This window comes from Penicillium solitum (assembly GCF_028829755.1).
Source record: "Penicillium solitum strain IBT 25940 chromosome Unknown utg000009l_segment0_segment0, whole genome shotgun sequence".
NCBI lineage: Eukaryota > Fungi > Ascomycota > Eurotiomycetes > Eurotiales > Aspergillaceae > Penicillium > Penicillium solitum.
In genome coordinates, this window is record NW_027072128.1 from 3,017,469 (window position 1) to 3,044,344 (window position 26,876).

The 26,876-nt window shown below is 51.6% G+C and overlaps 8 protein-coding genes across 8 annotated transcripts; 4 read left to right on the forward strand and 4 right to left on the reverse strand.

Moving 5' to 3' along the window:
- Positions 1-976: 976 nt before the first annotated feature.
- N7455_012228 (uncharacterized protein) lies at positions 977-1,246 on the reverse strand (the record flags this gene model as incomplete). Its single annotated transcript, XM_065606841.1, has 1 exon — positions 977-1,246. One exon carries the CDS (start codon positions 1,244-1,246, stop codon positions 977-979), a length of 270 nt encoding a protein of 89 aa, XP_065460007.1.
- Positions 1,247-2,016: 770 nt separating this feature from the next.
- On the reverse strand, positions 2,017-3,249 carry N7455_012229 (HNH endonuclease signature motif containing protein; the record flags this gene model as incomplete). Its single annotated transcript, XM_040957373.2, has 3 exons — positions 2,017-2,328; positions 2,382-2,827; positions 2,883-3,249. The coding sequence occupies 3 exons, from the start codon at positions 3,247-3,249 to the stop codon at positions 2,017-2,019; spliced, it is 1,125 nt and encodes a 374-aa protein (XP_040812125.2).
- Positions 3,250-4,576: 1,327 nt separating this feature from the next.
- Positions 4,577-5,712, forward strand: N7455_012230 (FAD-dependent oxidoreductase; the record flags this gene model as incomplete). Its single annotated transcript, XM_065606842.1, has 3 exons — positions 4,577-4,734; positions 4,808-4,919; positions 4,978-5,712. The coding sequence occupies 3 exons, from the start codon at positions 4,577-4,579 to the stop codon at positions 5,710-5,712; spliced, it is 1,005 nt and encodes a 334-aa protein (XP_065460008.1).
- A 1,435-nt stretch (positions 5,713-7,147) lies between these two features.
- On the forward strand, positions 7,148-7,807 carry N7455_012231 (uncharacterized protein; the record flags this gene model as incomplete). Its single annotated transcript, XM_040952514.2, has 1 exon — positions 7,148-7,807. The coding sequence occupies one exon, from the start codon at positions 7,148-7,150 to the stop codon at positions 7,805-7,807; it is 660 nt and encodes a 219-aa protein (XP_040816981.2).
- Positions 7,808-16,253: 8,446 nt separating this feature from the next.
- N7455_012232 (TFIIH subunit TFB1 family protein) lies at positions 16,254-18,414 on the forward strand. Its single transcript, XM_040952744.2, has 2 exons — positions 16,254-16,512; positions 16,572-18,414. Exons 1-2 carry the CDS (start codon positions 16,371-16,373, stop codon positions 18,362-18,364), a joined length of 1,935 nt encoding a protein of 644 aa, XP_040816732.2. The 5' UTR covers positions 16,254-16,370; the 3' UTR covers positions 18,365-18,414.
- Positions 18,415-18,673: 259 nt separating this feature from the next.
- On the forward strand, positions 18,674-19,843 carry dscB (the record flags this gene model as incomplete). Its single annotated transcript, XM_040952558.2, has 2 exons — positions 18,674-18,940; positions 19,082-19,843. The coding sequence occupies 2 exons, from the start codon at positions 18,674-18,676 to the stop codon at positions 19,766-19,768; spliced, it is 954 nt and encodes a 317-aa protein (XP_040816762.1). The 3' UTR covers positions 19,769-19,843.
- Positions 19,844-20,157: 314 nt separating this feature from the next.
- Positions 20,158-22,191, reverse strand: N7455_012234 (putative PHD finger domain protein (Ing1); the record flags this gene model as incomplete). Its single annotated transcript, XM_065606843.1, has 5 exons — positions 20,158-20,216; positions 20,273-20,767; positions 20,825-21,021; positions 21,074-21,726; positions 21,826-22,191. 5 exons carry the CDS (start codon positions 22,189-22,191, stop codon positions 20,158-20,160), a joined length of 1,770 nt encoding a protein of 589 aa, XP_065460009.1.
- A 680-nt stretch (positions 22,192-22,871) lies between these two features.
- kgd1 (alpha-ketoglutarate dehydrogenase KGD1) lies at positions 22,872-26,224 on the reverse strand (the record flags this gene model as incomplete). The annotated part of the gene is made up of 3 exons (XM_040952502.2): positions 22,872-23,787; positions 23,841-25,885; positions 26,003-26,224. The coding sequence occupies 3 exons, from the start codon at positions 26,222-26,224 to the stop codon at positions 22,872-22,874; spliced, it is 3,183 nt and encodes a 1,060-aa protein (XP_040816872.1).
- Between the last annotated feature and the right edge of the window lie 652 nt (positions 26,225-26,876).

The window sequence follows — 26,876 nt, forward strand, 5'->3', positions numbered from 1 at the left end:
CGACAAACATGCCAATCAACTGGCCACGACAACGTCACCATCGGTTGAAACTGAGGCAGGGGAGAGAGTAGGGAGAGAGTAGGGAGAGAGTAGGGAGAGAGCAGGGAGAGAGCAGGGAGAGAGCAGGGAGAGAGCAGGGAGAGAGAGAGAAGTGAGAGAAGTGAGAGAAGTGAGAGAAGTGAGAGAAGTGAGAGAAGTGAGAGAAGTGAGAGAAGTGAGAGAAGTGAGAGAAGTGAGAGAAGTGAGAGAAGTGAGAGAAGTGAGAGAAGTGAGAGAAGTGAGAGAAGTGAGAGAAGTGAGAGAAGTGAGAGAAGTGAGAGAAGTGAGAGAAGTGAGAGAAGTGAGAGAAGTGAGAGAAGTGAGAAGTGAGAGAAGTGAGAGAAGTGAGAGAAGTGAGAGAAGTGAGAGAAGTGAGAGAAGTGAGAGAAGTGAGAGAAGTGAGAGAAGTGAGAGAAGTGAGAGAAGTGAGAGAAGTGAGAGAAGTGAGAGAAGTGAGAGAAGTGAGAGAAGTGAGAGAAGTGAGAGAAGTGAGAGAAGTGAGAGAAGTGAGAGAAGTGAGAGAAGTGAGAGAAGTGAGAGAAGTGAGAGAAGTGAGAGAAGTGAGAGAAGTGAGAGAAGTGAGAGAAGTGAGAGAAGTGAGAGAAGTGAGAGAAGTGAGAGAAGTGAGAGACGGAAGATGGAGGGTGCACTCCATGACAATCATTATGGGTTGATTTCTTATGTATGGGTTTGATTTATGGGAATGGGCTGATTCCACACTCTTTATGAATTGGCCTCTGTATATACTCTCTGGGGGAGATCCCGCTCGGCGTTTGGCTTCGAGTTCTTGCTTCAGTTGGATGAAGCGCCTGCATAGTCATACGCAACTAGTTAGACTGCAACAGGTTAATTGAACTTTGATTGATTGGTTGATTGATTGATTGAACGAGACAGACCTTGGAGAATTGAACTCTAGTCTGATGGATCTCAATGTGACTTAGAAATCCGATACCACTGTTCTCACGTTTTGTTCCTGGGCCAATGAGATAGGTGCCTCCGCCACTGCCAGGTCTATGATACATTCGCCTACACCTTTATAGATCACAAAATCTTCGGCCAACCAACCAATCAATTGAGCTTTACTCGCCTCATCGGCACGAGTCTCGACCTGGAGAACCTGACCAAGTTCCATCAATTGCTCACGGATAATCCCGGCAGAGATGATCTCGCCCGACTCCAGGGCGCCTTCACAATTACCAAGCAACATCTTGCCTTTCGTGGCTCCATCTGCGAAATATTGATCCCCAGAAACGCATGTTGACTACAGTGCGTTTCTTTTGGAATTTTGGATGAATCACTCACTAAGATTCAGAGAAGAGATCCCATTTTATTTCCATGTTTTTGATATAGCAGGGAACTGAAACATATCGAGCTATACATTTTGTCGGGATAGGGTTCCGACAGATAAGAAATATATCGGCTCCTCCGAGCGGGGTCCCGTTATATTCACTACAGCTAAGTGATAGCCGAGAACGGAGGGGAAGGAAAGATACGAGCGTCAGTTTAATATATGAATTCGTATTCCTATTCGTTGTCACCAATCCGATCTCGGGTATTCGGGTATCTAGCAGCAGTTGCGATGTTTGTACCCCTCTGGGGCTTCTTTATAATTAAACCAGCTATACCATTATAGAGTCATACTCATATGTACCGGATAATGCCTGGCACTCGAGATCTTTCCCCTTCTATTTTAGTGCTCACCCCTTGCCGCTTTTTGATCTCAGAGTAAAATTGAGCATGCCCCCTGATTAGGAATGTGTATGCATTTCTACTACAAATATACGTGGTGGCTCCCCTGGTTGATGTGCAGATCCAATATCGAAAGTGGGCTCGAGATGTGTCTCACCTTTTCTTGAATCGATCACCGGTATTCTCACACGAAGGGTGGTGAACATGGTAATTGAAGGTGACTTCATAAAATTAAGATTGCCCTAGACCTAACCAAATACTAATACAGAAGAAGTGTAAAGCTTGTATTCATGCGGAAACTTGGCCCCATAGCGCGATATCCAGCAGACTAGCGAGATCGGTCGTACCGTCCTCTCTAACAACAGCGCACCCCGAGCCTCTCAAGTCTTCCCAGTCCCGAAGATGTTGTTCAATGGTCTCTCCCATAGCAGATACATTAAAAATTTCGCACATTCTCCAATGCGCATCGAGAATTGCGGGGCTTGGAATCTCATACTCTGTGTTTGGCAAAAATCGGACACGCCGATCGGAGGGAATGGCGGGGATGTCAGCTGGGGGGTAGCGCTTGTAAGTCTTCACCTCGTACTCATTTTCGATGTCCTGATAAGAAGAGTGAGCATAAATGGTTTCATGGTAGATCATTGCCTGCTTACGGTAGGCTTTAAGGCAATTGTGAATTTGCCAAACTGTGTATGCACCGAGTCTCGAAGAGTGATCCCATTACGAAGAGTGTTGATCTCCTCTACTGAAAGTATTTCGCGTAGCGTAGGGAAACACTTGTATAGTAAGGTCCATGTACTTGATGTATCTCTTGGCGCTCCGGACACCCCTGGCCAAGAGGCAAACGCAAAAGGTATTATGTGAGCCCCCTCAGTCGGGCCATAGAAAACGTTTTCTGGTTCCCCTTCGTGCTCCCATTGATCGGTGTTCAGTTGACCCGTGATTACACAGCGATAGTTGTCCCGCAGTTGGAGCTGTGCCGCGAACGAAGGGTCACGCCTTTCCGGTTGATCGAGGGTGGAGGCAACTATATCGACGTGCTCCTGGCGCTTTGAATGAGGACTTTCCACAACAGAGGGTGCTTTTGATCGGGATTTCACTATTTAGCAATGTTAAGAAAAGTCAACGGATACTTTTGAACGGAACGTACTTACTCGGTGCAGCAAGTCCGGTGAAAAGGTTCATAAAAACATCGTACAGTTCTCGGTCGGAGCTTGTCTCAATAACATCTCTCGCGATGGAAGTTCTGCCGGCCTCTGGTAGCCACGTGAGAAATGCATTCAAGCCGCTTTTCAACAGCGTCTCATCGCGAAGAGACTGGTTTTCATAAGCCTGGATCTTAACCCGCGCGTCTTTGTCCAAGCTGGTTAGTGAGTCTGTAGTGTCCGTGGAGAGTGTTGACAGTCCGCGGGGTGCTGTGGGCGGGGGTACTGTGGGCAGGGATTCTCTTGCCAATCGACGTATAGCTCGTTGGGCACGCGGCGTGTTGGAAGGTGAAGCTGATCGATTTCTCTTTGCCATTTTGGAAAGGGGCGTATTGCATAGAATTGATAGACGCCAAGTAAAGGAAGATCTGCAGAATGTATGTCTCCCGGTGGGGTGGGGTGGGGGATCATGTGGTCCGTGCGTTACCATCTCGGCCCCACTTTTGTTGTTTACACAGCTCGTGCTCGAACTGACTTCAAAGCTGGGAATTCCTTGTTGATCGGAACTCCTTGTTGATCCTAGGAAGAAGGTCAATATCATGCTTAGATCGCCTTCTCTTAATACCCGACTTGCCATATGATTTGCTTACGGGGTTTGGAAGTCACACCGGAAGTCAAGGATCTCCTAAGAATTTCGGAGTATTTGACTGTAGGATCTCACCGCGCCCATATCTACTAGTTCACTGGCCTTCAACTCCTAAGAACAGTCGTGAATATAGCTTCCGCGCGCACTAAGTTCACAATCTTGCTTTAGGGTCCAGATGCTAGTGATTGCGCTCTCCTCTCCAAACTCGACGTGACTCTACTCCCCTACTTCTCTTGATCTGGTTCTTGCTCGGTCCATTCTCCGAATCTGTAGTAAGGCTAAGGTGGAGTCAGCGTTATTCATGAATGAGAAGAGATTGCCACTCCAGAATCCTAAGTACGCGGAAGCGACAGAGAAGTAAGCTAGTCGATAGCGAAGATAAGAGCAGTCCTTATCTCCCTCTTTATAGAGATAAGGGTAGCACTCAAAAGGCGGTCTGGGTTAAGAGAAGCAAGGAAGCGTAGCAAACCTAGTAATAATCAATTTATATCGTATTAGTATGAATATATGACTATAATAAATGCCTAAGTCATTGTATACAGGCTTCCAGAGCTCATTTTTCTGACCTCGGTCAGACAATTGACAGTAGTGTCAAGTCATTGTACAAAGGCTTCTAAAGCCCATTTTTCTAACCTCGGTCAGACAATTGATAGTGGTGTGAAGTTATTATACAAAGGCTTCCAAACCTACTATATGCCAATGCCACTGCTATCTACATATAATCAAATTACTTAAAAATACAGAGAAAAATGCATAAATAATGCAAGTCACGAGGTCAAGGAATTCTGCTAACTAAAAAGGCCCGTGGGCCCTAAGGGTAGGGCCCGTCCATGGGCCTATCTGAGTGCATCAGTGTTGCTCACTGATTGGACACTGGGCATCACTGAGCATCAGTCATTTTGCACGTGACTGATCTGAGACATGATCACTCATATGAGCCCGTGCTGACATCTACTCAGTGAGCCTGAGTCTGAGCACCCTCATAAAAGCGGCGGCAGCTCAAATAGGAAAGCCCCGCCCTCCAGGGAAAATCCGGTACGTATAGGTACATATAGAAATGTCATCTTGTACAGCCAAGAACACGAGAGTCGGTATAATTGGTGCTGGTATTATCGGGCTCACCAGTGCTTCGTTGCTTGTTGATGCTGGATACGATGTCGTTATTGTAGCCCGGAATCTCCCTGGCGATGAAACAACGGAGTGGGCAAGTCCTTGGTGAGTACTCCAAACTCGAAAACATTGACTTGAAAGATCCAAGTCTTATTTTGACTGTTTTCTCGTCCTCCAGGGCAGGGGCTCTACTTGCACCACATCCAGATACCGGCTTTAATGAGCTCCAGGAATATTCAATCAAAAAGTACTTCGAACTAGGGGATCAGGATCCTCGAAGTGGTATCAAAGTAAGTCACTTCTGTATAATTACTATCAACCAAATTCAATAAACTAATCGACGCCCAGAAACTCAATATCACTGAGTTCTATGACGACCGTGGGGACGATTCAACAATATGGTACAGATCAATCCTCCCCGATTTCACCTCCATCCAGTCCACCGACCTGCCACCTGGAGCGACCATCGGATTCACTTACAGTGGACTGGCCGTGGACCCAAGCATGTTCCTACCATGGATGACACAGAAGCTGGTTGACCGAGGAGTGAAATTCGTACGGGGAAACGTTGGATCTTTCCAAGAAATGAAGAACCTGAGCGAAGCCAGTATCGTGGTAAACGCATCAGGATTGGGAGCGCGGGAGCTTGCTTCAGATGATACCTCGATATCCATTCGAGGGCAGACTATGCATGTCCGAAAGCAGGATGGCTTTGACCGCGCTGTTATTCGGCAAGGATCACAGTATACCTATGTCATTCCCAGGGCAAGTGGGGGAGTTATTCTTGGTGGTGTTAGTCAACCGGGGAACATCGCTGTTGATCCTGATATGGCTCTGCGAGCGGATATTCTCAAGCGGGTCAATATTATGACGAAGGGTGAATTTGACTGGGTTGATGTCGACAGAGATGTTTCTAGGGATATTGTTGGCTTTAGGCCGGCTCGAAAGGCGGGAATTCGTGTTGAGCGAGAAGGAAATATCATTCATGCTTATGGGGCTGGTGGTTTGGGTTATGTTTACTCTTGGGGAATGGCGAATCAAGTTCTTGGCTTGGTTGGAAATCACTATAAGGCGCATATATAAGAATATATCGGTCTAGACAGCGGACAACTGGGCTATAATTTCTACCTATATAAATACGTTCATACTATGTACAGTTTGTACGGCGAGGTGGATATGCATTCAAGAAGTTGATGGTGGCTTGCGTAGGATATCTATCAGGAGCAGTCTTATGGTAAATTGCTAGAACTAGAGACACAGCTATAAGACTATATACGGGGTAGATAGTAGGATATAATCGGAGCAGATGAAAAAGCTAGAAAGCAAGACGGGGATGGAAGGTGACTAGCTCATCCCAATATCTCATCTTGCGCCCCATCTAAAACTAAAATGAAGTTAGGCGATGAATGGAGAAGAGCAAACATTTGAACAAGCCCTATAGGAACTGTTGGACTGCAGTACTATGCGAGATCAAAAAATACCTTAGTCCTATTGGAAATATGAATGTCTAGTATCAAAATAAGCCCCAATATCCACTATCATGCTTATCTAGGCAAGGAAACGACTACTGTGCTTCTTTTCTTTTGGAATATTGCCAGTACTCTCATTTTCCTACACCCAGCCCTTTATCCACATCCAGCTCTCACGGATGAGAAGGGTATTTATTGGTTTTGACCTTGGACGTTACACACAGATCGGTGGCTCGAGTAGTAACTAGCATAGGCCACAGAGTCCGAGAGATCCAATGCTAGGAAATGGATTTACAGGGCTGGTCTCTTTTTCTCTTGTTGCACAATAAGGCACTGCATGCCCTTATTTGCATGGGTGGTTGTGGAGTGAGGCTTGATCCTTCTAAACCGAGAGGCTCTTACTGCACATATATACCCTTGGTCCTTGGTACAACCTAACGGGACTACCATGATTAGCTAAACTAGTATTTGCATTTGAATCACGAGTAGTTTTAGTTATTTACTTAGAGAGGATTAACTCAAAGGAGTGTATATTCGGGGTCAAAGCAGCTATGGCTATATATCAATGCTTTATAAGTGATATTCTCAGTAACTAACAGCGTGATCCATGTGTATTCCAAGGTTAGCCTCAAGGATTGTCTAATGTGGTATATGATCGAGAATTCTTGGCTGGATGAGCTGATTGATGTCCCGTATCAACAAATATCATAAATTTGGTTCGACTTGGCGGAATGCAAGTCACGCGTAAGATCAAAAGCCAATGGCTTTTGCTCCAGTCCAGCTGTAAAACAATAAAAACAGTGGATGATGCTCGATCTCAGTCATACAAACGTGCCATTGCAAATGTTATCATCGTACAGACAAGGAGTAAGTCATATGAGCAATATTTAGTAACAAGCCCAGATTCTCTAAGGGCAGATAGATATAAATACCACCATATCGACCGCTAGTCTGAAGATTCACACTACACACAATTGAGCATCTGTTCGTCATCAACAACAACACCACTTCTACCATTTTAAGGTCTCCATTGATTATCTTTGTCCACAATGGTTGACGCCGCCTGTCGCATTGCCGGAAAAGAAGAGATATATATCTTCGCCGGCCGGCATTATGGTCGTGTCAGATTTAGCAAAGGAGGCCCCGAGCATGGCCTTGCTGCAGGCCCGACCCTCCTAAGCAAGGGCTGGGACACTCTGCCTAAGATGGGCTTCGGCACAGTGGACACTATTGTGCCTGTACCTGGCCAAGAAAAACAACTCTACGTTTTCTTCGGAGGCCGATATGCCAAAATCAAGCTTGAAAATTACGATGATAGCTTCGTCAAGGATGGGGCCAGTCCCATTACCTCTGGATGGAAGTCGCTTGCTCAAGCGGGCTTTGACACCGTGGATGCAGCAATGCTCACGCCCGGAACAAAGAACGAGATGTACTTTTTCCGCGGCTTGCACTATGTTCGTCTGAACAATAGTACCGACAAAATTGTCAATAAGGTTGCGCCTATCGCAGAGGGCTGGCTGAGTCTTGTCCAGGCTGGCTTTGATCGTGTTGACGCTATTGTTGCGAGCCCGAGTGTTCAGGATCACTACTATGTCTTCCGCGGTGATCAGTTCTCGGTGATCAAGGTGGATAGCTCCCGGAGGGACACCCTCGTCTCACCCCCAAAGGCAATCAGCTCGGCATGGCAGGCTTTGGAAGGATGGGTTTAGTCGGATTATCAACAAAACGAGTGGTGATCCTGTCGAGTGCAAAGTTAAAAGCCGTGTGCTACGGCTTAGGTTATTTTAGGTCACCTCTTGTGTCTCTTTTTTGGGCCGTGATTTTTGTTGTTGATGTTAAAATTGTTGAGATCGTGCTTGGATAAATGCCGCAGGCAGCTAGCAACCCCCGCCACAAGGTGATAGGATGCAGATGCTTCACTATTTCTAATCTAAGTATGTGTTGAAAGCAAGCTTCTTGAATAGAATCCCGTGCGACTACTTTGCGTATGGAAAAGTTGGACATAGATCATCCCCTCTAGAAATGATAATCCGATCGAGAAATAGTAAATTTAATGGTTCAAATATTAATTATCTCCCTCGCCATCTCATTTGAAGTGAATAGTACACGAATACGATATACTTAAATTCCTTAAATAGGGATGATGGCTTAAATACAAACCAACATTTTTAGCTGGGCTCCTTTTTTAAACAAAGAGACCAGATTAGACATAGATCAATAATAAATATTTGTGGTTTCTAAATGTTTAAACCTCACAAATGAAACTGTCACTTCGTTCACTTAGGGCTTGGCTCCCAGGTGACGCTTGGTGAGATTCTGTTAGGATCGCATGGTTTCCATTGGGTAGTACTAATTACTAGCTAAATGCAGAATGTATTACATCAGCGCCAAGCATGGGCTTGGCCTCCAATAAAACCCCTGAGTGCTTACTAACTAGCAAGTAGTAGTAAGCACTCGCTACCAGGTACTTGCTCCAGTACTAGGAATGTAGCGCCTGAGGCACCAATAAGTTGTGGCCTCAGGCACGGAGAGTAAGCAAACCCTCCAAACCTCTCGGAAGCACATCCCTCCCCACCAGATCTAGCTTACCGCCCCGGAAGCTGCAAAAATGAAGCTATCCAGACTTCCCGAATAGGCAGTATAAAAAGACCCAGCAAGATGAGAGATCCAACAAAGGCCGACAAAGACTTGCCCGGTAGGCAGTGAAAAGGCTCCTTTGTGTGGCCTCACTTTGTCTCCTTTGTTCTTGCTTGCTCGGGTATTCTAAGCAAACAATCAATCCTTTGTTCTTGCTCGCTTAGGCATTGTAGGCAAGCAAGCCTTCTGAGTATGAATACCCCCATCTTTTCCCCTCAAATATTTCTTCTCCTCTTTTCTCCCCAGTCTTGCTTCCTATTCCACTCTTTGACGACATTGAACAACTTGTTGGTAAGTGATCTATCCCGTGTCTCGCTTGTTGTCGTTCTTGTCAGGTACTAACACGTCACTTTGTCACAGTAACAATGTCGTTCCCAGCCGTGAATTCACCGGCTGGTCCCTCGCCTGACCCTCTCGCCGTGCCAGATGAGAACTCAGAGGGAAACACCATGGACCTCCGGTCGCTTGGCGCTTCGTCTCCTTTGTCGGTGCCGCAAGACTCGCCTGACATGGAGACCTCCTCTGCGGGAGCCTCGCAGTCTTCTGGTAAGTCTCATCCCTCCCCCATCCTCGCTTGTTGCCCCACTTGCTAACTTTCTTTAGCCGGCCCGTCTCCCTCCCCTCGCTTCGTCAATCTTGACGCTGAGGATGCCACCGAGTTGCCTACGGGCCTCGATGATGCCCTGCAACCGGTTCTACCTGAGGAAGTGAGAGGTATGTTGGCCGCGTTGCAGGAGGAGTGGGAGAGGATCGGAGGTGAAGTGGATTGGCCCCAAGCTGATGGAGTTTTCCAGCTTCGCGCGGTTACATCCCACAACCATCAGGTGGCCGTCATTGGCCAGTGCATCGGTGTCGCTGCTCCCTCCGGGGAGGAGTGTACTCGGTGCCGACGCAGTGCTGGCTGCTTTGCTTCTTGCCGGGTCGTAGCTTTCCGTGAAAGCCCGAGCAAGAGCACTGTGGTCAGCCTGGGTTCCTGCATGTGTTGTCACTTCGCAGGTGTGGCTCGTGCTTGCTCCTTGCGCGTTGACACCCCTGCCTGGGCACTGGACGCGCTTCGTGTGCACTCCCCCGAGTTCCAGTACCCAGCGGTCACTCCCACTAGTAAGTCCCCCGCCCAGCCCACTACCCCTTCCTCCGCTCCTCCCTCTGCCCCTCGTTCTGCTGCTTCCCGCTTCTTCAACTCTGTGTCTAACCGCTTGTCGTCCCGCAAACGTCCCCGTACCTCCCCCTCCGCCCCCGACTTGCCCCTTCGCCCCCGTGTTGAGTCTCGTGAGGAAGTGTTGCAGGAAAGTGAACCTATTACCCCCCGTTGGCGCAGTGTACTTACCCGTGAACTTTTTGAAGCCCCCCCCCATGTACGGTTGCAGATGGAGCGTCGTTTGACGGAGGAGATAGCGCAGATGCAGGTAAATGTTGATCTTGTTCGTCGGGATTTGCGTGGGTTGGAGTCACTTCGTGGTCAGGAAGCGATGGAGCGGGCTGTTGGTGAAGAGGAGGTGGATGCTGTTTGGGCTGAACATGTTGCTGACGTCTAGTTTGTTGACCTCTAAGTAGTACTTGCCGAATACAAAACACTTGTTCTAATCAATGACTTCTTCGTAGTCCCTTGTAGATTGTTCTTCGTAGTATTGCGGGAGTCTTCGCTTGCTCGCGTACTTGTTGCGGCAGCGGAACCTTCACTTATTGTGAATCCATTGCGTATCGACGCGGCCTGCGGAAAAGGTATGGAGATGCTTGTTGCATTGTCGGAGCGTCCTCCATCTGCTGATCTCCTTGGCCATCCTTTTCAGCGGTGTCGTCGCTCTCTAGGTTCTCTCGTGGAACCTCTTCTACCTCTTCCTGGGTAGGTATCCAGTCCACTTGTTGGGACTCTTCTACCTCTTCCTGGGTAGTCCTCCGGTCTACTTGCCGGTACTCCTCCACTTCTTCCTGAGTGGGCGGATAGTCCTCCTCTACCTCTCTGTGGGTAGGGGCTGTGTGTTCTAGACCGTTCCTCTGGGTCTCTTCCACTTGTTGTTGAGTGGGTATCCTAGCCGCTTGCGGCCATGTTTCATCCGGCGCGTGTGCCATATCCTTTGCTTCCGGCGCAGGTGCCGTTCTTTTCGTCGCTTTAGCGGCTAGCGGTTGCTTCCTCGCTTTCGCTGCGATATGTCGAAGTGCTTCTTCCCTTCCCACCAAGCGTGAGCGTACCCCTGAACGCTCCAATGTGTCCCATTCAGCCCGGGAAATCGTGGCTAATTCATGGTAGCTAGGCGGTTCGTCGGAGTCCCTATCGATCACTTCGCCTCCGTCAAGTGGATGGCGAATGTCTACACCTTCTCGCCGAAGCCGATGCTTACCGCCCGACGACGTCCACAACTGGTTGGGGTTATCGACGAAGGCGTCGACAAGGCGGCGACCGTTCACCAAGTTCCTCAGCACCCGGCCACCCGGCTCAGCGAGTGCATACGTGCCGAGTGGGTGAGCTTTCAGAATCTTATACGGCCCGAACCATTGTGATTCGAACTTCTGCTTTGCCTCATTCCGGACCAATACCCACTTGCCCGGTTGCAGTGGGCAAGTGGTTACTTTCTCGTCGTGAATTTTCTGCGCCCGGATGGCTTTGTACAACAACTTCTCGTTGGCCTCGGCTCTTGCGTGATTGACGGCCATGATCTTGCTGTCTAGCTCCGCTGGGTCTCGAGCAGAGGTCACCGGCTCGGTGTCCCCCGGCAAGCGTGGATGGGTTCCGTATACCAAGTAGAAGGGACTCTTGCCCGACGTGGCATGTTCCCTCACCCTTGTGGCGAATAGGGCTTGTGCCAAGTACAGGTCCCATACTCTGGTAGGCTTACCCATGCAATACTTCGTGAGTATCCGTCCCAGCAAGCCGTTGAGGTTCTCCACCTTCCCGTTCGTCCGCGGGTGGTATGGCGTGGTCGTCCGGTGCTTCGCGTTGATCAACTTGATGAAGTACTGCACGGAGGTGGCGAGCAAGTTGGCGCCATTATCTGTCAGGAACTCCGCAGGTGCACCGTATACCGTGAAAATGTCGTCGTGGAGGAACTCAGCGACAGCTTCCTCTGTCGCTTCTGGCAAGGCCTTCGCAAGTGGCCAACCGGTGGCGTAGTCGATCGCCGTGATGATCCACCGGTTGCCGCTTGGTGTCGTGGGCAGCAAGCCGATGAGGTCGATCCCCCACCTTTCAAATGGTTTGATACCTGCGCTTGCTAGGTACTGAGATGCCTCTCGCTCGAAGCTCTCGTTTCTCGATCTTGACACTTGGCAATTCGGACAGAGGTGCACCACCTCTTCCGTATCCTGCCGTATGCCGGGCCACCAAGCGCGGGTGCGGAGCACTCCACGCAGTCCTGGGTGGCCCAAGTGTCCATATTCCCTATGCATCCTATCCAGAAAGTCCTTCCGGAAGGGTGGCTCTAGGTATGGGGCGGAGGATCCGTCCCCATGTAGGTAAGTTAGTCTGGTATTCTCCTCCTGCGTTGCGGCCGTCGGCAAGGGCGACTCGTGTATCGCTAGCTTGCCTGCCCAACGCATAACTTCTCGGCGGAGTGACTTATCGTCCGGCAAGCTGCCGGCCGACAAGTATTGGATGGTAGCGGCGTACCATTCCACTTCGTCGAATCCGCCCACCTTTTTCATCAAGTTCAATCTCCCCCAAGTGGGTGCTCCCTGGGCCACATTAGCTGGTCCCTCTCCGAGAAAGTCAGGGCGCCGGCTAATGGCGTCGGGGACGACCGCTTCTTCTCCTTTCCGGTACCGAAGCTCGAGGTCGTATGCCTGGAACTCGTCGATCCAGCGAGCAAGTCTCTTACTATATGCTCGCGTGGTGGTGAGGTATTGGAGGCCTTCGTGGTCGGTAATGATAGTGGTTCTTGTTCCATTCTCCAAGTACCTATCCCAAGTCCGGAGAGCTTCCTTGATCGCGAGAAGCTCTTTCTCGTGGACTGGGTAGTTCAACTCTGCACCTTTCAACTTGCGGCCGTCGAAGGCGACGGGGTGCATCTTCCCGTCATCCCCCACTTGGCAGAGCACGAAGCCGATCGCCCATTCGGAGGCGTCGGTCTCTATAGTGAATGGCTTGGCCCGGTCGGGTTGGACAAGTACCGGGGCGTTGACAAGCGCCTCCTTCAAGCGTATGAAAGCCACTTCACATTGCTCGGTCCAAGTGATAGGTCTAAACTTCTGCTTACGCAGTTCTTCGTCGGCCTCCTTGGTTAGGTTGTGCAGAGCCACCGCTATCTTCGCGAAGTCTTTGACGAAGCGTCGGTAGTAGGTGGCTAAACCTAGGAAGCGGCGGACTTCGTTGACGTTTGTTGGCCGTGGCCACTCCTTGATGACGTCCAGTTTCATTGTAACGGCATGGACCTTGCCGTCTCCGATAACGTGGCCACAGAATTCGAGCTCCTTGGTGACGAATACGCACTTTTTCGGTTTGGCAAAGAGCTTCTGCTCGCGTAAGCACTGCAGGACTTCCTCCAAGTGAGTATAATGCTCTTCCAGTGTCCTCGAGTATACTAAGATATCGTCCAGGTATACCACTACCGACTTGCCCAGGTAGGGGCGGAGTGTCTCATTCATCAAGGTCTGGAAAGTGGCCGGCGCATTGCAGAGTCCGAAAGGCATCGCTTTCCACTCATACTTCCCCCATATCGTGTTGAATGCCGTCTTCGGTGTCGCTTCCTCTGCCATCCGAACCTGCCAATACCCAGCCACCAAGTCAATCTTCGACAGGTATCTGGCTTGGCCGACGATGTCCAACAAGTCCTGGATTCTTGGAATGGGGTACCCGTTCTTGGCAGTGAGTTCGTTAAGGCCTCGGTAGTCGATACACATTCTCCATTCCCCTCCCGGCTTCTTGACGAAGACCACCGGGAAGCCCCAGGGGCTCGCTGACACCTGGATCAACCCTCTATCCAGCAAGTCTTTCACTTGCTTCCTCAGCTCTTCGAGCTTCTCGTGGGATAGGGGGTATGCGTTGACGTTCACTGGGTCAGCCGTGCCTGTGTCGATGTGGTGAACAATGTTCCGCTTGGGGGGCAGGTCTGTTGGCAAGTCGTCGGCGAAGACATCCGCGTACTTTTTGAGCAACTTCGCTAGGCGAGGGTCCTCGGTGGACTGGTCACTGTCCTCGCTCTTCGCGGCGTAGAAAACCGCGTACTCGGTATTCTTATTTTTCAGGGCTCGTCGAACGTCCTTCTTTGATAGCAAGTTCAACGTCCCTTTCTCTTCTCTATCCAGTACTCGGCCATCCACCGCGTGTACTTCGTGTTCTCCTTTATGGTCAGTGAGCCACATTCTTCTTGTCGGGAAGCTAACCTTCGGGTCGTGCGTGCATAGGAAGTCGTTACCGAGCACTACATCGTACCCCTCAATGTCGACTGCCCACACCCTTTTTGTGCCGGCCCACTTGCCTAAGCGAATCTCCAGGTCCATTGTACCCTGAGTGTGTAGGGTCTCGCCGTTCGGCAGCGACACCGGCAACGGCACGCGCTTCTTCCACTTGCCGCCTAGACGCCGGGCAGTCTTCAACGATACAAACGTGTGGCTTGCCCCGCAGTCTAACAACATACGACAAGTGACAGAGGGTCCGGTTGCCGTGGGCCGAGAGAGTGAGCCGTCGAAGAAGTTGAGATGTTCTCCGAGGGCGTTCAGCCTCATCACAGCCCGCGGGGTATCCCGCTCTCTTCCATCCTGGCTAAGCCCGGTACCCTGCTTGTCGGGGCGGCGGGGCTTGGGGAGAGGGTCAGCAAGCTCGCCTAAGCTTGCTGACCCTGCCCTTTTCCCTTCACCTTGCAGTTTCTCTTGAGATGTCCGGGCTTACCACACTTGAAGCAAGTCCTTGTGTCCTGCATGGCAGATAGGTCCATGGCGTCAGGGCTTGCGGGAGCCCGGCCGGCCTTAATATGCCGTATGGGACGGCCATACCCAGACGCTTCCTGGGTACTCCGTTCGAGCTCTAGCAAGAGATTGACTGCTTCCTCGGCATTTGCTTCAGGTCGGCCCTGCTGCCTGAACCACTCTGCCCTGAGAGTTGAGTTCAGGCCCGATACCAGTTGCAGGATATACCCTCTTTCCGAGGGGCTTTCCGACAAGTTGCGAGACAGCTCCAACAAGGCAGCGTGGTACGTAGACAGGGAGTCGTTTCCCTGTTGCTTGTGCGTGTACTCGCGCAAGCGGTCCGACTCTGCCGTCTTTGGCTCGAACTTAGTCCGGATCCAAGCCTTGAAATCCGCCCAAGTGGTGATCCGTTCTCCAAGTCCCGCATCTACCTGCTGGTTGGTCGTTCTCCACTTCACCTGAGCGTCTCCTGTTAGCAAGCCCGCGGCGAAGGCCAGCTTGTACGCGTCGTCATCGCTTCGGCCGCTCACCATTTGGCGGCGCATAAAGTAGTCATCGACGTCATACAACCAGTGATTGGCAGCGTTGCTTTTCTGGTTGCCTTGGTACTTGGCCGGCTGACCTAAGTCCTTCAGGCGGCCAGCAATCTCCGCTGGGTGAGGGCCGGACTTTGGCCCTGTGGCCCCCGGGCTCTGGCCGAGGCCCGGGCCATACGTTGTAGACATCATGACGATGGCTTCGTATTGCACCGCCATCATCTCTGGGTTGGTGGTTACTTGCTGGAAGATGGCCATCCTTTGCAGCGGTTCTGGCAAGTGGTCGAAGGCTCTCTGCATATATAGCGGCAGGTGAGCCCTAAACGTTGCCGGCGTCTCCGCCTGACTTGTCGGCGGCATTGCCTCCGCTTGCTGGAACTGCTGTTCCTCTTCAAAAGGTTGATTTTCCATTGCGGCAAGTGACCAATTGGGGTTTCGGCGAGTCGGTATCTTCCTTGTCAGAGGCTTTCTTACTCTGACTTCTTCCAACTGCCTCTGCTTCTTGGGGGCCCCCACTTCGCCCCTAAGGATACGGATCCTTGACCTCTCGCAGCGTTTCCCTTGGTGTACCGCCGCCAGCAAGTTCTTGGTACCGGCTTAACGAGCGGTCCACCGCACACTGCTTCGTGGTCCCTGGATCGAAAATTCCTTGCAGCAGGGGCTTGCTCGAAGCCCTCGCCTGCTGCCTGGCTTCCTGGGTACACTTGTTGGTCCCAGGAACCGGTGAGGAGGCGCGGTCTCTTATGGGGATGCCGCTGCCTCCCTCCGGCTTACCGTAGGAGGTAAGGCCTTAGCAAGACATGCTACCAGATGAGATTCTGTTAGGATCGCATGGTTTCCATTGGGTAGTACTAATTACTAGCTAAATGCAGAATGTATTACATCAGCGCCAAGCATGGGCTTGGCCTCCAATAAAACCCCTGAGTGCTTACTAACTAGCAAGTAGTAGTAAGCACTCGCTACCAGGTACTTGCTCCAGTACTAGGAATGTAGCGCCTGAGGCACCAATAAGTTGTGGCCTCAGGCACGGAGAGTAAGCAAACCCTCCAAACCTCTCGGAAGCACATTGGCAAACGTCAAACGTCATGTGATGACTTGGAGAAGAGCCGCATTTCTCGTTGGTTTCACCTCTACGCGCGCCCGTCTATCACGAAGGTCTCAGACTCTCCTCGCTAACTTCCGCCCCTGGGGAATTGCTCATCCCGATGGGTGGATTCGTTGCCGCCTTTGAAGACAGTGGAAGCTGTCAAGACACGCAACGATGTCACCTCCGAGCGGAGCGGCCTCTTACAAAAAGAAAGATGGGACCCTAGCTATATCCACAGATGAGAAGTCAGTCTCATGGAGTCCTGCAGTTGCAGGAGCTGGGAATACGATCACAATCCCCGTGGTCAACATCACTAGTATGCAGTCACTCCATGGCCGTGCACTCGTTCTCTTTGCTGACTCGCGCGAATGCTAGATCTACAACAGACCCCAGCCTCGAATCCGAAAGTGATGCTCAAAATCTTTGCCCAAGCTCCCGATGCGCCGCCCAATAGTACCCCCGATCAATATGTCTTCCTGTTCACGGCTGGAGCAAACGCCCGCCCGCAGGCCGATGTCATCAAAGACACATTGAGTGCCCGGGTCAATACTGCGAAGGCCGGCACACCATCCCAGACACCGGGGCCCAGAGGCAGTTCTGAGGGTCTGTCAGCGGCAATGGCGATTGCGAACGCTGTGACATCCGCCGGGACATCGAAGAATCCTTTGGACGACGAGAATAAGCTTCGGTCCGACATAGAGCTACAGCAGTCGTTATTAAGATCTGATTCGAATTTGCAGCGAATGTTTTTCGAGGGGTTACATACAAAACCGGAAGCCTTGTCGTCTGGGTCGTTCGTATCACAGTTCTGGTCGACACGACTGCATTTACTGCGGGCGCACGCGATCGAACAGGGTCAAATCCGTGGCTCATATAATGTGCTATCTTCACTCAAGCCTCGAGTTGAAGATAACGTGACACGACTGAATATCAGCAAAGAGCAAATCCAGCTCATCTTCACACAACATGCACTGGTCAAACGCGTGTATGACGAGAATGTGCCGAAACTCAGCGAGCAACAGTTCTGGTCACGATTTTTCCAGAGTCGGCTGTTCAAAAAACTGCGCGGAGAGCGGATTACGGAGGCCGACGCAACCGATGCTGTGCTGGATAAATACCTTCAAACGAACGAGGCTGCTCAGCCAGACCGGGACACAAATATCCATCACTTTTTGGATCTGGCTGGCAATGAAGTAAACCACAGCCAACGTCGCGGAAACCGACCTGACCTAGATATGAGACCCTCTGGCGTCGACAAAGTGCCCATTATCCGGACACTGAACAGCCTGAGTGAAAAGATCATGGCTAATGTGGCTCCGGCCGACGGTGACATGAGTGCCCCTATAGGCATCAACGAAGAGGCATGGAAAAAGCTCCAGCTGCAGGATCTTCGTGGAGAAGAAGAGCAAAGTCGCATCACTTTGAACATTCGTGATCAAAGTCGGTTCTTCACTCATGGCCAGGAAGAGGATAAAACCAAGCAATTTACGAAACAAGATCCGGACCAGCTCCTTCAGATTCTCCGTGCGGAGATTAATCAAAGTCTCCCCTCGCAGGGCAATACACAACTAGGCAAGTTAGTGGACCCCGGTGATGATGAAGACGAGGAGATGGAGGATGCACCTGCTAGCCGTCGACCTGTCGGATCATCCGCCGCTCTACATGATGCATTTTCTCAGATCTTAGAAGCATTGCGCGAACGCCGTGCCCAGATGAATGAGCGAGCGGTATCAGAAACATATGGGCTGTCGACAGCGCTCTTTGACCGCTTGACATTGACACACGCCACAACCACTGAGTTTTTGCACCAGTTCTGGCAGGCGTTTCTCTCGGGCAACCCCGACCGCGCTGGAGAGGTCGCGTCTTTGGCAGAGTCTCTTCAGCGAGCAGCAGAGCGTATTAAAGCTGTTGCTAATGACGCAGAGGCTGAGCGGAAAGTCGAAGTTGACCGGTTAAAGAAGCAGGCTCGTGACATGTATGAGAGCACCGGGCGAAAAATACGAGTCAACTTAGAAGGCGTGGAGGGAGGCCAAAAAGCTGTACACCAGCTTCTTGGTCCTACACTCCTCGCACTGGAGGTTGCATCGACTCGATATCAAAAAGAACTGGCCGAACAAAATAAAGAAGCGGCCATGGCTATGGCTAGTCAAGAGACGGCAGGGACATAGAAGGAAACAACCCGGGCGTTTGATAATGGACGTGGGATGTATAATATGATAGTTTACAGGAACTTCAATGCTTGATTCATAAAGAAAATACAAATATCGATATCTCATTACTTTAAATGTAAAAAGACATAGAAAGCCTGTAGAAACTAAATAAAGTCGGCATGCCGAGCTTCCCCGGACTTCGGGAATTTAGTGCCATCTGTCCCCTCAACTGCACTGAACTTTCTCCAACTCATCTTCTCCCCCCACCTTGGATGATTCCCAAGCCAAAGTCATACTAAGCAAGAGAAAAACACAAGGGGCTTCAAGATGCTTACCTCCGGCCTCACAAATGCGCCCCTCACCAAAGCTCTCCTCATCTACACCATCGCCTCATCCGTCGCCCTCTCCCTCTTCGACATAAAACACCTCGTCGTGATCTATGTATCGCCTCATTTCTGGCCCTATGCCCAGTTCTGGCGTGCATTGATATGGCAGGTCGTCGGTTTCACCAATTCCACCGAAGCTCTCTTCGCCGCGATGCTAGTCTACCATCTACGGGTTGTTGAACGCGCGTGGGGGAAGCGGAAGATCGCGGTTAGTCCTTTCTTTCTCTCATTGCCCTCGTTCCTGAAGATATGCATAGACATATTCGACCATGGAACGAAGAATCTGCGCAATGTCTGTCATATATGACCCGGAAACCGATTGCTGACATCATGATACTGCTTGCTACAGACCTTCCTACTCACCACACTACCCTACACGACTCTCCTCCCACCAATTCTCCTCGCCCTCCTAATCCGCCCTATATCCCTAAACAAAATCAATTACCTCCCCTCCGGCCCAACAGCAACCATCTTCGCCCTGTTGGCGCAGTACTACGCCACTATTCCACACACATACCGCTACCGCATCGGGTCCACATCCTCCCCCACCACAACAAACACCCCCAACAATAACAGTACCAGCAATGAACCCTCTTCCGCCGACAATACCACACAGACATCCCAACCCAAACCCCCAACACCAAGTCTATCCCTTCTCCTCTCCGACAAGTCAACCACCTACATCGTCGCTGCCCAGCTAGCCCTCTCCCAGTTCCCCGCAATGCTCCTTCCCTCAGCCCTGGGCTGGATCGTCGGTGTAGCATGGCGCGCGGAGCTGTTACCGGGTCTATCACCGGTCAGCACTGGATTCCGGGTTCCGGCTTGGTTGGTTGGTGAGCAGGAGCGGAGGGGTGGTTCTGGTTCTGGGTCTGGTGGTGCGGAGGGAGAGAGGTATGAGGATCTCAGACGGAGGTTGGAGGGTGAAGTTGCTGCTTCGGCTTCCGGGTTGGAGGGGTCTGGTGTGCAGGCTCAGAGGCGCGCGAATAGTGCTGCTGAGGGTGGTGGGTTTGTTAATCGATTGACGCGCGATTGGTAGAGATTACTTGTTCTTTGAGTGAGGTATATGTAAGGCTGGTTGAATATGTCTATCTGGTATAGATGTACTGCGGACAGTTGGGATGGATCATTGGGTGCTATTAGATATAGCCCGTCTTCAGAACCCTATTTTTATACCTTCATTGATCAATTCATGTGGTGTCCCCATGTTTGCAATTCTCGCCTCCAATTCGTATAGGCATACAATACTATAATACTCGGTGGTGAAAAAGAGAGGTGGGCAGTAAAACGAAAAGTCAGACACTATCTGCAAATGCATAAAGTCTAGAATATCAACTAGCAAGGCCGTATCTCCGCTAGAGTATGTGCCAATTGAAAACACCACATAACGCCATATCATCAAAGTCTATAACCTTAAGACGGGACATGTTACCGCCCATTGCGACTCCGTCTCATATTTTCCTTGCACTCGTTACAATACCATTTCACTAATAGAGACTGTTAGCAACCTGGACGATTTCAACAAGGAAAAGTAGACACTTACCATTCTTCCCAGGCGGTTTTGTCAAGCCCACACACGACAGATGGAACCATTCACGCGGACAGGCGTCATTATCACAAGCAACCATCTCGCCGAAACTGATTTCGTTACAGTAACAGTAGCGGGGCTCGCCTTCCTCGTCTTCGTCGTCGCCCTCGTGAAGCGACTCGTCGTCGGAGGGTATTATAGGCTGTGGGATAGGCTTCTTCTGAGTTCGTTTGGTAGAGGCCGAATCTCGACTTCGCGTGGGTCGTGCGTGTTGTTGGCTGGGCTCTGTGAATGCGGGAAGAATAGGAGTCGATGTCTTGGAATTACGTCCCTTGGTCGTTTCGACCTCGACAGAACCGGCTTTTCTATCCAGATCCTCGCGCTTGGATCCCGCTGGAACGGATGTTCTACCGTTGACATCGCCTTCATAGTCACGGTGTGTTTCTGCGTGGATAAGTTCGTTTTTGACGGGTCCGTCCCGGGGTGTAGACCTGGAATCGGCAATTTTGTCTGCGTAGGGGATATGGTTAACTGATAGTTCCGGGAAGAGTGGTTGAAATGGCATACTGTTGTTGGGGAGGTTCGAAGCCGATGATGATGGCCGTGCGCGCGAATTTCCTGTAGGTCCAGAATTCTGTTGGGCTCGTGAAGATTGTGGTCTTGCTGTGTTGGGTCCTGGACTGGCCGCACCCCGCGGTCCACCGAATGTTCCAATCAAAGGTGATGGGGCCAGAACGGGCGATGCAGCGTTGGAAGCATTGGCCCTAAAATAGAGTTAGTTGAATGCAGTAGTGAGGGAAGTTAAATGAGACATACTTTTTGCGTGCAGTGGCAGCCTGGTTGGGAGCCCGGGAGCGCTTCTTCTCTGCTGGGTCTTTATTCGCAGCTCTCTGGCTCACAGCGCCGCTGGCAGAGCGCTCCATTGGAACACTAGTGTCTACCGGTGGTGGTCGTTCCACCTTCCGACGCTTGGGTGCAGCGCTCGGGTCAGCCGCGTGATCTCCACCTCGAGATTTTGCATTATTCGTCTTGCGGGTGCCCGAGCTGCGCGTATCTTCGTAGTCCGCGTCGGCCTGCGCCCGACGTTGCTTCCGTGCCAGAACAGCGTCGCGCCGTGCCTCGCTGCGACTCGCGGCTTCGGCCTCTTGAAGCACGTGCGACAGATCCTGTCTTTGCGCCACTGCTTCCCGGCGCGGGCGTTCGTTAGTCGCTGCCTTCGCGGTACTCTTGTTGGAGTACGCCCAGTGTGTCAAGCTTCCCAGACGAGCCTCCTCGCTGATCTCGCCTGCAATGTATGGGAACACTGTATCCAGTCGGACAACCTGGCGATCTAATTCCTCGTTCGCGTTCGAGATGACGTGATTCTTCTCATCGGCGGTCATCATCAAGTCCGAGAGGCTTTGGCGTACACGATCGAAGAGAAGCCGGCGGCTTTTGCTCTCAGATGACTCCGATGACTGAGATAGCTCCTGGCGCAAGAGAGACGCTATCAGTAAACGTCCAAAGTAGACAATCAGACAAATCGCGGGGAAAACTCACTTTGGGCAAAGCATCCTCCCGAATCACACCTCCGACGATAGGCGCCGGGTGGGGGGATGAGGAACGGGCTGCGACTGGGAGGAGAACTGGAGTAGCTGCAGCAAATTTTCCTCGAGAGCCCACGCCTTCGCATCAACTTCCTTGAGAAGAGAGTTGTGTCGACGGAACTCGCGCGGAAGCGCTGTTATAGCATCGGTGAAATGCGTGAGTGCAGGGTAAAAGCCGTGGGGAACAGGGGGCGTGGAAGGAATTTCAGCTGTCGAGCCTCGACCGAACGCGAAAGACGACCGTCCGATGGTTTTGGAGGTTCGGGACGGGTTTGTACGTGTCTGACGGGCAGACTGTCGAATTCCTTGGCCCTGGGGATTATTGGCGGACGATGAGACGGCGGACATGGTGAAAGGCATAGTCGGGACTGGGAGATGCGCCGTTGGAAGAGGGTTGAGGTGAGCCTACCCCAATTTGAGGAGGAAATAGTAAGTTTTGAAGAACCAATGGTGTTCAGCAATGATCTGAGACCATGTACGATAGTCAACACCTCGTGTAGCAACAGGAGAGCACAGATGCAGGAGAAGCTGCCTCTGGGAAGTTTGAGTGCGGAGAAGAGCAATCGAATCAGGTGAGATTGCTGCCTGCGGCACCGATAAGGCATCTATTGCTGAATCATCCGAGCACGGGGATGATGTCATATCAGGAACAATATCGATGTAGTAGTCACACTTAACACAGTCAATATGAGCTATGGCCATCTAAAACGTTATACACAGAAAGACAAGGATAAGTCTTCGAAACTCAACGATTTGTGTATTTTACATATAGTATGGATTCTAGGTATAGACGGGGACTTTACATTAGGACAACCAAAAGACTGCACTAGCATAGTCTATGACTGTGAACCTAGGACACATCGATAACACACAAAAGAAATCAGTACAATAAAAGAGGTAGTACAACACGCAATTACACGCTAGGTTCTAGGAAGACCAATGAATATATGACACCCAACTCAATGCAAGTGTCAGTGCAAGATCCCAAGTAGCTCATCAACAGAAGTCGAATCAAATCGCTCAGGCGTTTACTCGCCCTTCAGGTGATCCTGGTGAATAGAGAAAGCATCCTCCAGGAGCTCCTGCTCCTCCTTAAGGTGGACGGCCTTCAGACCAGTAGCGACGGAAGCGCTGCCAGCGCGACCAGCGTACAGGACATGGCGGCGGTGGTGGTGCTCGGTAGCGTTCAGCAAGCTCTCAATGCGGGGCTGGGCGTAGGACCAGGCACCGGCATTGAGAGGCTCCTCCTGGCACCAGACGATGTTCTTGGCGTTGGGGTAGCTGTCAAGGTTCTCCTTCAGCTGAGCCCAAGGGAAGGGGTGCAGCTGCTCAATACGGGTGATGGCAGTGTTGCGGATACCGTTGGCCTCGCGGTGCTTGCTCAAAGCAGCGTAGACCTGTCCGGAGCACAGGATGACGCGCTCGATCTGCTCAGGAGCGTCGATGGCCTCAGTGGCGTGAGCCTCATCAGGGATGATCCACTGGAAGTGGGACTCGCCGTTGAGGGCCTCAATGTCAGAGCGGGCAAGGGGGTGACGCAGCAGAGACTTGGAGAAGAAGATGACCAGAGGCTTGCGGAACTGGCGGTGAATCTGGCGACGGAGGATGTGGAACAGGTTGGCAGGGGTGGTCATGCAGGCAATCTGCATGTTGCAGTCCTGGTGCTGACGGTCCAGCTTGTCAGCCTCGGGGAAGACACGGGGCTCCTCGTTGCAAAGCTGGAGCCAACGCTCCATACGACCGGAAGAGTGCTCAGGACCCTGGCCGTCATAACCGTGAGGCAGAGACACAACCAGACCGGAACGCTGCAGCCACTTGGATTCACCGGAGGCGATGAACTGATCAATGATACACTGAGCATTGTTGGCGAAGTCACCGAACTGAGCCTCCCACATGACAAGGGCGTTAGGGGAGGTCAAAGAGTAACCGTACTCGAAGCCGAGACTAGATTGTGTTAGGATCGTTGTTACGCGGGGAGTTTCAATTCAAAAACTTACCAACCGAACTCACTCAGGGAGGAGTTAGAGATGACGAAGCTTCCCTGCTTGTCAGAGATGTGCTTCAGGGGAGTGTAGGTGCGCTCGGTCTGCTGGTCGTGCAGGACAGCGTGACGCTGGGAGAAGGTACCACGCTCAACATCCTGACCGGAAACACGGACGTGGTAACCCTCATCAACGAGCGAACCGAAGGCGAGAGCCTCAGCAGTGGCCCAATCGATGTTCTTGCCCTCATCGACGGCCTTCTTGCGTCCGCTCAAAATACGCTTGAGGTTGCGGTGGAGCTCGAAGCCCTCGGGAACACCAGTACCGGCAATCTTGTCAGCAATGTGCTGGAGAGACTTGGCAGGAACGGCGGTAGGCAGGTGAGGCAGGACCTCGTTAGCAAGCTCCTTGGGAGACTTGAAGTTGTTCCAGGCGGAAGTCAGCCACTCCTTTCCGGTAGGCTGGTAGTCCTTGCTGCGGTCGAAGCTGTCGCCGAGCATTCCCCAGACCCACTTCTTGTGCTCATCAATGTCCTCCTTGGTGAAGGTACCCTCGGCAATCAGCTTCTCGACGTACTTGTCGAGCTGAGCCTTCTGCTCGGCAATGCGCTTGTACATCAAGGGCTGGGTGAACGAAGGCTGATCAGTCTCGTTGTGACCCTGCTTACGGTAGCAGACCATGTCAATGACAACGTCACGCTTGAACTCGGCACGCCAGTCAGCAGCGACCTGGCAGACGTAGTTGACAGCCTCAACATCGTCGGCGTTCACGTGGAAGACGGGAGCGTCGATGGACTTGGCAATGTCGGAACAGTAGGGGGTAGAGCGGGAGTAACGGGGATCAGTGGTGAAACCAATCTGGTTGTTCACGACAAGGTGGATGGTACCACCGGTGGAGTAGGCCGGAAGGGAGTGGAATCCCATGGTCTCGTAGACAACACCCTGACCAGCAAAGGCAGCGTCACCGTGCAGCAGAACACCCATGGCGGAGTCGTAGTTGGTCTCATCGTTGTTGTAGTGCTGGATGGCACGAGTCTTTCCAAGAACAACGGGGTCCTCAGCCTCGAGGTGAGAGGGGTTGGCAACTAGAGACAGCTGCACCCGCTTACCGGAGGGAGTAGGACGCTCGAAGTTCATACCCAAGTGGTACTTGACATCACCGGAGCCCTCATCGGAAGGCTCGGTAGAACCGGCAAACTCACTGAAGATGGACTCATTGGGCTTGCGGACAACGTTGGACAGAACGTTAAGACGACCACGGTGAGGCATACCAATGACGATGTCCTTGATGCCGTAGTCGACGCTACGGTCGATCAGGGCCTTCATACCGGGGACCAGGGTCTCGCAACCCTCCAGACCGAAACGCTTGTCGTTGGGGAACTTGGTGGCGAGGAAGGACTCGAAGCTGGAAGACCAGATCAGACGGTCAAGGATGCGGCGCTTGTCGTCAACCGAGTAGTTGTAAGGTTGGGGGATCTCGAAGCGGTCACGGATCCACTCGCAGGGCTTGCGATCGGGAATGTGAATGTACTCAACACCGTAAGAGCCACAGTAGATCTTCTCGCAGGCGGCGATGATCTCGCGCAGAGTCATCTTCTTGCGGGTCTCGGTGATGAAACGGGGCAAGATACCGGGTCCAAGGGCAAACTCTTGGTTCAAGTCACTCTCGGTGAAACCGTAGTGGTCCAACTCAAGCTCCTTGGGCTTGTCGTAGCCAAAGGCCTCGGCCTCTCCGCGAATGCCGAGAGGGTCGATCTTGGCCTTGTGGTGACCACGGGCCTGGTAGGCACGGCAGAGCAACTGAACCTTCAAGTGGTTCGTCACGTCAGCGCCACCAGCGAGTCCCTGTCCGGGCATGTCCTGGGGAACACCGCCGGTAGGGGTGGGGACGAGGGTAGGGGGAGGAGTGAAGGCCTGGGAGATAGGCATTTTGCCCTCCTCCATGTTCTTGAAGTAAGTTTGCCATGAGATGTGAACACTCGAGGCATCGTTCTTCCATGCAATGTACATCTCATCGATGTAGTTGGCAGTGCTACCAGTAAGGAAAGAATCGTTGGGGTCCTGTTCACGTAAGGGCGAGATCGCGCCGTCGCATTAGTCGAATGCCCGTTTGTTTATTTGGGATTATCGGAAACCCGGATCGGATCGCTACCGATCACCAAGATTGTTGTTGCTTACCACTCCTTGACTTGGGCCCTCCGCGGGAGCCGCGTATGACCGGGCGCCGTTGAAAGCACGGTCGACAACAGCAAGAGGCCGACGGGCGGTCATGCTGAAGCCGGAGCTTTTTGAAGAGCTGCGAGCGCTAGTGGCGAGGTGGAATGAGCGCCGGCATGATGAAGAGGTCGCACCACGCAGCATACCGCTGTTGGTGGCCTTGAGAGCAGTGTTTCTAAACATGGCGGGATTTTTCTTGGATCAAGGTCCAATAAAGTTTTCGATTTAGAGGAAAGGGAAATTGAAAGACGGTTGTTCAGGATTCTGGCGAAATCAGACGTTATAGGGTCAGATTCACTATATGCTATAATGTCAGCCTGAATGTTGCCAAGTTCTCCTGCAGGGCGCGAGCAAACCGGAATACGGAGGAAAGGCAGAGGCGTAAGTACACGTACGTGTTAAATCACAGATCAGGTGTCGACTAGTATTGCCGTAGCACCTGTATAGAATCGGGACTCATCAGAGAGCTCAAACGCTCTAGATAAGAAAACAAGTTGTGGGGGTAGAGGAAAGATGAAGCAAAAGGAAGAGCGCAAAAGGAAGAGAGCTGCCGAGAATGACGGGTCTCACGGCAGGTGAGGCTGGTGCGCTGACTCAGCCCGACTTACAGCCGATGCCCGGGGGACAGGCGCCACCTTCGTAGTGAAGGACCTCGGGAGGCGCCCGACTAAGCCTGTTCTTTGGTATCCGGCTAAAGCATTCGGGCCCTCTTGCGGGAGTTTTCGGCCCAATGGGACTAAAATGGATTACTATTAATCATGGATCTCCCGCCAAGACCTGTTTTTTCTTTTTTTTTTTTGATGAGATCTGGTTCGATCTAAATTTAATGTTTGCA